The sequence below is a fragment of the Acanthisitta chloris genome, unplaced genomic scaffold (genome assembly GCF_000695815.1).
Source record: "Acanthisitta chloris isolate BGI_N310 unplaced genomic scaffold, ASM69581v1 scaffold16142, whole genome shotgun sequence".
In the NCBI taxonomy this organism is placed as follows: Eukaryota; Metazoa; Chordata; class Aves; order Passeriformes; family Acanthisittidae; genus Acanthisitta; species Acanthisitta chloris.
Window position 1 is genome coordinate 19,148 of NW_008662308.1, and position 9,907 is coordinate 29,054.

At 46.2% G+C, this 9,907-nt stretch overlaps 1 protein-coding gene across 1 annotated transcript in view; it reads right to left on the bottom strand.

Moving 5' to 3' along the window:
* Nucleotides 1-9,907, bottom strand: part of DPP8 (dipeptidyl-peptidase 8) — a 19,193-nt gene that overhangs the window by 2,729 nt on the left and 6,557 nt on the right. The window contains 10 exon segments of the mRNA XM_009070555.1: nucleotides 596-748; nucleotides 1,156-1,302; nucleotides 1,773-1,918; nucleotides 2,628-2,763; nucleotides 3,354-3,506; nucleotides 4,143-4,222; nucleotides 5,302-5,461; nucleotides 6,660-6,837; nucleotides 8,172-8,272; nucleotides 9,318-9,379. Coding sequence (XP_009068803.1) covers nucleotides 596-748; nucleotides 1,156-1,302; nucleotides 1,773-1,918; nucleotides 2,628-2,763; nucleotides 3,354-3,506; nucleotides 4,143-4,222; nucleotides 5,302-5,461; nucleotides 6,660-6,837; nucleotides 8,172-8,272; nucleotides 9,318-9,379 — 1,316 coding nt within the window.

Sequence of the window (9,907 nt, forward strand, 5' to 3'; positions counted from 1 at the left end):
ACAGCACAAAGAGCTTGGCTGACACAAAGTGGGCAACAGCTGACACTTAGTTACCTTCAGCACAGGTGACCTGAGATTGGCAGATGTACACCAGCAGAGTTAAGTCATTGCAAGCTCAACAGTTCAACAGTTTAAAGCTTCTCTTACACAGTTCCAGAGAGGGAATATCCTTCTGTGCTCAGCTGAATGAGGAGAGTTGTTCCCCATCATCCCAAATCATGAAAACAGATATTCCAGTAAAACTGGCCTACCCCAACACCCCCCACTCCTCTGATGAGCCAGGCTCCCTGGATGACAAGTGTGTTCTGCCCAAAGGAAGAGTGAATAGATTTTGAGATCTGTTGTCTGTGAAGTATCAAAAACATAATCAAAGCCTGGAAGCCTAATTGGAAATGCAATGGAAGAAATATCTGCTAGAAAAATAACTTCTTTCTAAGTCACTCAGATAGAAGAGTCTTGAAGAAAAGAGCCAGAGCACCAAGCTCTCACTAGTCTAGAGCAAGTCTCTGTGCTGTGAACAGCCATAGGAGGTCACACCAAAAAAGGAACAATGCTGTCTGTGCCATCAGAATAAGTACTGGATGTATGGACATACCCTGAAGATATCTGACCTCTGTGTCAAAGCCATCAGAGAGAGGTATCCTCCGTAGGACCAGCCGTGAATGCCCACACGGTCCAAGTCAATGAAATCGTACTGCGACGCTAAATACTGCAACCCTTCCACTTGGTCATCGATTTCTATCTGTCCCTGCAAGGGCAGAGAAGGAGGTTCAGTTTTGGTAGTTACAATAAAAGTTACATTCTCAGGATGTCCAAAGATAAGCACCTTCAGAGCTTTGCTGCTACAGAGTAACCCACGCTGTGAATGCAACTGTCCTGCTTCATGTGAGCTGCAAATCACAATGGGGGAGCCACAGCCCACCATGTGTCATGCCTGCCAAGCTGTAGCTGCTTCACAACTTCAGCGACATTGTATCTGTCCCACATTGAGCCTCTTGCCTCCCTCCAATCTCTCCTATACACAGTCCCTGTCCCCAAACACAGGCAGCGTCACACAGGCAATGCTGAGCATCTGTGCCAAACCAGCACATCAGTTCAGGTAGCACTGGGACTCAAACCCTGAGAATGAAGAGCCAGAGTCAGAGCTCCACTTACCATTTTGTATTTAAAAGCTCCTTCAAACTTGAGCCCTCGGTGGCAGGAGCCTCTGTTGTCAATGACAACCACAACATAGCCTAAAGAGGCCAAAGTGTTGAGTCGGAAATACTTGATTCCTTTGAACCGATTGTTCACTAGCTGCACCTGGAAAACAAGAGCAGCACAGCCACATATGTATCTGAATTCAGAGGTCACCTCTTAACCCAATTCCAGACTTTATTTGTAATTACTTTCCTTTAAATGACTGATATATTTTTATAAAAGTTTCAAGATCCCCACTCTCTGCTGCAGGATTCCCTCTCCCTGCTATGAAACAAACTCTCTTCCCCCAGTAATAAGCCGTTCTGTGTCACAGGTATTGAAGAGCTGAACTGAGGTCCAGTGAGGCACCTGGAGAGGAAGAAGAGATGGAACACGGACTATCTGCATTCCCCTTTGTTCCAGTTCCAGCTCTGCTACTCCATACCTGTTCTCCTCATAGTGCCTTTAGCCAAGCAGTTACTCACTGAACAGGCAAAACGCCTCATGCTCCCCTCAGCACAGAGCAGGAGCTGTTCATGCAGGAGAACACTGGAGTGACCCAGGCCAGCCCACCCCAGTGCTCACCAACTCACCTGAGGGCCTCCATAGATGAAGAGCACAGTGGGGTGTTTCTTTCCAGGCTGCAGGTTGTGAGGTTTGTACATCATTCCATACAGTGTGAACCCCGTGGAGCTCTCGAAGGAGAACACTTCTGGGGGAATGTAGTCAGGAAGAGGGCCTGGCATGGAAGGGAACAGAGAGCCTGGTGTAAGAGGGAATGAATGAATAATGCAGCTCTGCTTCAGCCCTGCCCCATCATCAGTCTCACTGCAATCCTAGCAGAGCTCTTCCATGCTTTCCAGTGGATGTGGCCAGGTCCAGGCAGAGACTGGGAATGCCCTAGGTGAGATTTCTCAGCCCTATCACATTCTCATCCCTGCTCTCCTGTGAATAACAGCAACTCTTCTAACACAGCCATTACAGATATCCTGTCCCTTCCTAACCCCACTTAGGAAAGCACAGGATATGGAATATGCCTTAGGGAAGGAGATAAAAGGGAGCAGAAACAAAATGAAAAATAAAAGCCCAAGAGCTGTCTCACAAAGACAAGAGTAGGCAGCAGCACACCCTATTTAAGAAGTGCACACCTCTCCCCAGAAGGCACATAGCACAGAGAAAATGAGTGCACTTAAACCCTTCCCCCATGCTAAAACTGGCAGTAGAAATTTAGTAATTTCCACTCTAAATTCCTTCATGGCTTGTTTGCATCCATTTGTTGCTGAGCTGAAAATGTCCCTCCTGTACCTCCAAGAACTCCTCACACAAGGCTGAGTTTCAGAGACAAGCCTAGTTGTCCACAACAGCAAACCTCAAGCAAGCACATTCTTGGGTATCTTTCATTCTGTGGTCCTGGTTGTTCTTTTCCTGTTCTTCATCCATGCTGTTACCTGCTGAATCTAAAATGGTAGCCCAGAACTCCTTTGTCCTGTGAGCTGCATCATCTTCTGATCCTGTCAGCCGGTACAGTGACACACAGTGGGGGTTCTTCTGATTGCTGTACTTGCTGATGAACATGTCACAGTCCTGGGCAGGAAAAGAACATGCCTTGAACTCCTCAGTGCACAGGCACAAGCAAAAGTGATCATTTCATTCTGCACTTAGATCTTTCAGAATATGCTTATGGACCAAATTAAACCAGGAAGTCTGAGCACTTTTGACTGTGAAACACCACAGTCTTTAGCAAGACAGGTATGAACACTCCCAAGCCAAAGATACACCTGCAAAATCAGCAGTGGCCTGAGGACCTTGTCACACATCCTCTTCTGGGTAACACATCCCCAGCTGAATGCCTGGAACTCCACCCAACGCTGCCCCAGGCTCATCTCCTCTGGTGATTGCTCTGTAACCCACTTCAGGTAAAGAGTCAGGCTCAAAGAGCTTCCAACAATTCATCCAGACTCCTTTTACCTGGAGTGAGCTGGAGAGCAACAGAACTGGCAGGTCAAATCTGTTTTCAGGGTGGGCTTATACCCTCCCTGTCCAACATACAGGAGGGCACAACACAGTGTAGAATCTGGTTTTGTTTTGTTCAGAGGTTTGTGTGCTGATTGATGAAGAAAAAGTGTGTTGATAAGCCAGAGCACCCCCAGGCAGCCCTCCCTGGCAGAAGGTACCTGGCTGACACAGCAGGCGTGTGAGTAACCGCGTTCCGTCAGCCGCTTCACTTCCCCAGGGTTCTCATAGTTAACAACGTACAAGTGATGCTCTAAAGGTGAGTCTTTTGTGCCTTGAAAGTATACCAGCTTTTTGGCTTCATCAACATAGATCTGTCAGAAACAAAACAAACAACACATCCCTCAACATTGTTTCTTGCTGTGTACTTCTGTACTGTGTGCAGTTCTGGGCTCCTCACTTCAAGGACATTGAGGTGCTGGAGTGTGTTCAGAGAAGGGCAGTGGAGATGGTGAAGGGTCTGGAGGACAAGTCCTATGAGGAGTGGCTGAGAGAGTTGGTAGAGCTCAGCCTGGAGAAGAGGAGGCTCAGGGGTGACCTTATCACCCTCTACAACTACCTGAAAGGAGGTTGTAGCCAGGCAGGGAGTGAATCTCTTCTCCCAGGTAACAAGCGACAGGACAAGACAGCATAGTCTTAAGCTGTGCTAGGAAAACTTTTGGTTGGATATTAGAAAGAATTTCTTTACAAAAAGGGTGATGAGGCATTGGAATGTGCGGCCCAAGGAGGTGTTGGAGTCACCATCCCTGGAGGTGTTTAAGGACAGACTCGATGTGGCACTGAGTGCCATAGCCTAGTTGACATGGTGGTGTTAGGGCATAGGGTGGACTCAACGATCTCAGAGGTCTTTCCAATCTTACTGATTCTCTGATTAACACTGATCCCACCAAGAGACCATCTCACTGCAGTGTGTGTTGCAGGACATCCAAGCAGCAAGAGCAGAGACTTACATTGGAACCATGTCTGCCAAGCACTTCCCACTCGCCACTGGTAATCGCTATCTCCTCTTTGATGAGGCACTTGAAGTCACCTGCAAATGACCAACAAACAAACAGAGATTTTACACTTTAACATTTTACAAAACATGGTCACAGTAACACTTCTTCCTCCCACAACTCCTCCCTTAGAACAAGGGAGAAAAAGAAGTCAGATGCATTCAGAGAAATCTAATCCACCCAGGATATAATGCTATCCGGGAAAAAACAACCCACCAACAGTTTCAGGAAACCAGGACCTCTAGTAAAATCAGGTGTATTTTGTGTGCATGCAGAGCTCAGTAAGTGCCTTCAACACGCACCAAGTAAATTAACTATCAGAGAACCAAACTGTAAATTAAAGAACACAGTGTGGAAAAACCACTCTGGGAGCTTTGCACACAGTGATATCCTGCATCTTGAGCAAGGTCAAGTCCCAACACTGATAAGGAAAAGATAGTTAAATCTTGCAGTATCACAGGGAGCCTGTTTCCCACCTGGGTTTTGGAAACTTTTCCCTCTAGTCCCTAAGGAGGGGTGAGGATTAAAACTAAGGCATGCTGAAAACAGGTAACCCCTGTACAATTACAGCCAATCCTGAGAAGGCTGGGGCTGTTCAGTCTGGAGAAGAGAAGGTTGCACGGGGACCTCACAGTAGCCCTCCAGGATCTGAAGGGGCTCCAGGGAAGCTGCAGAGGTTAGGAATGGTAGTGATGAGACAGGGAGTAATGGGGATAAATGGAAAGAGGGGAGAGTTAGGTTAGATATTAGAGAGATTCCTTAATGTGAAGGTGGTGAGACACTGGCACAGGTTGCCCAGGGAGGCTGTGGCTGCCCCAACCCTGGCAGTGTTCACAGCCAGGTTGGATGAGCCTTGAGCAACCTGCTCTGGTGGGAGGTGTCCCTGCCCAGAGCAGGGGTTGGGACTGGTTAGTCTCTAAGGTCCATTCCAAGTCCTTAACATACCATGAAATTATGATAATTTTAAGAGGAATGACTGTACTGTGAAGTGCTTTCCTGGACAATCGCAGAAGTTTCCAATAAGACCATAATTCCTGCCAGCTGGAAGGACACTTATTTCCTCACTAGGTCAGCAGTAAATGCCCAGTTAAAGCAAAAGAATTATTTCACTCACTTGGAGCAGGGAGGCCTCCACAGGACCGTTTGTACTTGCTCTCCTTCAGGACTGAGGTGACTTTGTACAGGTGTCGGAATCCTGTCTTACACTCGGAGGCAAAAATGAACTCTATCTCATCTTCGTGGGTTTGAGGGAAAACATGGAAGATGTCATGGATCTGCAGAGACAGAGCAATGGATTATTGTTATCAGCAGGACTTTGGCACTGAAGTCACACAAAGTATGTTCCTCTTGCTGCTCAACACAGATAGCACAGCCCAGGCTAGCTGGGTGCAGCACTGTCCCTTACTGGGAGAACCAGTTATACCTATGAGCTGGGGTGACTGCAGCCAGTGCCACATTCCCACAGTGCCAGTCTAACTCTATCTGCTGGCCACCAAACTAACCTTATGCACTTTCTAGCTCAGACACAGAGGTGGGTCCAGCTCTGCAGACCTCTGTCCAGTGCTGTCTATAAGCTCACAAGTGAAGGGTTATTTAAGGCAAGATGAGCTGACATCATCTTCACACTCATCAATGCCAACTCTTGCTTCAAGGGACAATCTTTCGAGGGACCCAGAAGCATTTATCTGCACAGTATGAACTGCCAGTCAAAAAACACTCCAGCCAGTGAAAATAAAGGAGAAAGGAAAACTCACTGCACCATCCTGAAACCATGCACACTGTTACTAAGGAGAAAACATGGTATCACATGCTGTATAGGGACCATTCACTGGGAGGCTTTGTGCAAATGCTCTCTGCTGAAGGATCTGACTACCTGCCAGGGATTTATGCTCCCAGGCACACCTCCAAAGGGATGTCATTTTAGAGACATCAATCTTTATCTGCAGCAGTGTGAGCAGCATGTATTTTACAGCATTAGCCAGGCACACTGGTGTCTGGTCTCAGCACAGGCCCTGCAGATCACCTCCCAGAACATCACACCCCAATCTATTTCACCACACCAGATGTAGTTCAGGAGGGGTTTAGTGCCTTTGAGCAGACTCCTGGGACTTGTTCACCCAATATCATCTTGGTACATCTTTGTGGGCTGAAGAATATTTCATCTGATGGCAAATGTTAGTGGTGATAAACTGGCACCAAGAAGCCGGAGAGTGTCAGTAGGGGTAAGGGGCTGTCCTCAACACCAGAGCTCTGGGCTCTGCCCCTAGCTCTGCCCACTGTGCAGCTTCAAGCAAAGCAGCTCTGTTTTCACATCCCAGATCTTTCTGTTCTCTACATACTGTTTATTACAGCAGGAAGCACAGAATATGCCCAGAACGTGCACAATGGGAACATTCTCCTAGGCAGCGCAGTAACAGGAACATTGCTCAAGTGCTCCAAACTGCCAGAGAAGGCTGAAATTCAAATTCTTACATTTATCCAGATGTCTGTTGTTTCTTCATAAATAATGAAAGGTGTAACAGAATCTGGTACAGCATCGATAAGTTTCTGTCTTTCCATTGCATCATCTTCTGTGGGGATGAATAATGCAGGAGGGATCAAGACTATCTGAAGTCGAGTTTGGGAGCGATCCAGCAGGATGGACCAGATGCTGTTGAGGAGACAGATATTAGAGAAAATAACATGCAGCCATGAGTATGACACAGGTCTGGAAATTTCAGCAGACACTCATTAGCACTAGAGGCATTTTGAGGGAGTCAAGAATGTTCAATTGCACATTAAGTACAAAGTCACGTGCAAAATTTCACCCACGTAAACAATTTTCTTCCATAACACAAGAACCTATTTCACTTCATTTCAATATTGCATAAGCACTGCAAGTTCAAAAGTTTAATTTGTTCTATTCTCCCTGATTTGAATTGTGCTTCAAGGGAGAAAGAGAAGAGAAAAATCAGAGGGAATAATGAAGCAGAAAAAAATTCAATTGAAATTTCAGGATGCTTGTGGAAATACTATTGTTTTACATCTACAGCTGGCAGAGAATAATACTAACACCTACATGGACTGGCAGCAGCCCCTGCCATTTTCTGATGGCTTTGCATGTAGCTCTAACAATAATCCTGAGAAAAGCAAGATAATGTAGCAAATGTGTCCCTGGATTTCTTCCACATTTGAGGGGAGAAAAAAAAAGTAAAAAGGTGAAAGCCATCTTTAGATTCCAAAACTGGAGGAGTGCAATTCTGGAGAATCATAGAATCATTTAGGTTGGAAAAGACCTCTTTAAGATCATAGAGTCCAATTGTTCCTCCAGCATGCCAAGTCCACCACTAACCATGTCTTCAAGTGCCACATCTACATGGCTTTTAAGTTCCTCCAGGGCTGGTGACTCCATCACTGCTCTGGTCAGCTGTGTCAGGGCTGGACAACCCTTTTGTCAAAAAAAACCTTTTGGAGAAGCTTCTGGTGAGTTAGAAACACTGTACTACATCATCTACATGGTTAAAATGACATGCAAATGTAGGTAGCACTTACAGCAGGTTTTCTGATCAGTAAGTCTGGTCAGCAAGGATGGTCCAGTGGTTAGGGTGCTAGCCTAGGGCCTGGGGGACCTGGGCTCATTTCTCTCCTCAGCCACAGACTTCCTGTGTGACCATGGGCAAGTCATTTAGCCTCTCTGGGCTTCAGTTCCCCATCTGTAAAATGGGGATAATAGCACTGCACTTTCTCTCACAGGGATGCTGAGAGGACACATATATCAAAGGCTGCGAGTGCCCAAAACCAAAGCAGTAGGGCCAGGCACCAGAGGAAGAAACAAGGAGGGCTCTGGCTTGGCTTTTGGAAAAATGATCCCCTTTGCACAAACAAGTTGGCAGCAATGTAAAAATGAAAGCAGGCTTAAGCTGGAAGAAGACAGAGACCACTACAATCTGCTTCTAACTGTATCACCCCAACCCCTGTGAGCAGAGACAGGATTAACATACGCACTATTTTCCTTCTGGCGTCCACCCAGCTCTAGCAATGTACTCTACTCCTTCAAAGAGGATCTCGAAGGGCTGAACTAGCTCTTTATCCACAACATCTGCAATCTGTTGACAAAGCAGCAATTCAGTGACACTGAGATGAACCCCCACAACCAGGTTTTCATGCACGATGAGAGTCTGGACACAGAAGAGTTTTTCTGTGCAAGCTCATGCAGTTTAGATTGTTCAGCCTTTGCAGCACAGGGGACTGAACCCTGTCTGCAGCCAGACAGCAGCATAGCAGGAGAGCTGCACTCTGCCAGTACAGCCAGGGCTGGGACCAGAGAAATCTGGATGCTGCTCACAAATCCATCATTCACCTCAGACAACTCACTTGAACACTCAGTTCTCCCCTGTCAAGGGAAGGTGATTTGTACCGAGCTATTTCGCAAGGTGTTTTCGTGGATGGGTGCTGAACATTCTGTATGACATCCTGTTACCAGTGTGGCTCTAAATCATGATAGACAGTGCTGCAGTCTGTCCCTGCTGGGACTGGGAACAAGTCCCAGTGGTACCCAAAGGGTCCTGAAGGCTTTCCCTGCCTTTGCTGGCTGACACCAGCATCACTGTCCCAGCAGGTGATTGTTGATGGCTGAAATAGCTCAAGAGTAGGGAGAATCCCAGTAATATATGGCTGTTACTGTACCTGTTTGATAAAATTAATTTCCCAGCTGTCCAAAGAGCTTGGTCTGGGTTATGGAAATTTCTACATCTGTTAAAAAATCCCAGGGCAAAAGCAAGGTTCATCTCTTTTCCTATGTCCATGCTTTTGTGAGGTGATATATAGCCTCTGCAAACAAATTTTCCCAGTATCTGCAGTCAATCAAGAGATCAGTCACATAACAAGGTCTAACCATCCACACCTAAAACACTCTACTCTGCAGCTGAGTTCATGCACCAGTGGCAGGGAAGGAAAGCACAGCCTTGAGAAATATTGCTGCACACAGACACCAAGTATCTGCAAGAATAAGCCAAGGGCACTGCCTCCAGAGAAGCCAGTAAGCCATCACAACCAAGAAAGTGTCTTTGTACTGAACTGGAAAATTAATTTTACCCCAAAAAAATCACTGAAATTATATGTATTTGGAAAACAAACAGAACATAGACTTACTCTGCCCTCTGCATTGATTGTCACTTCAGAGATCTTGAAAGTGACCTTTGGATTTGCTGTACCTATAAAAACAGATGTTAGCAGTCAGGCACCAATTGTTTGCTGTGGATTATTGTGGTATTGTTCATACAGAACTGGAAAAGGCAAACAGCAGAATGCTCTTTGATCAAATAGCCTACATGCATGTGTGAGAGACAGCACAGAACCAGGCAGGGGAAAAAAGAAACTGCAAACATGAGGAGACTCAGTGGATGTAATCCTGCAAACAGACCAAGAGCCATACTACTGGCACAGTCAGTGTTCTCTCCCACAGTAAATGGATGCATGTGCTAGTTGGAAGTAAATGCTCAGGAGTGATTGGGCTAGCACAGCAAGCTTTGGTTCACTGTTTAGCTGTTATTCTCAAAGCAGCACATGGAAAGTGATCCAGTGCTAAACAGCAACAGTGAAAATTAAACATAAAGCCCTAATTGCCACAACTAGAGTCATTCAGATAATATATATTTGTGTTGAACAATGAAAATCTAGCTAACTCTTCACACAACCCAGCAACTCATGCTGTTGTACAGCCCCTGCCCTGCTCCACAGCA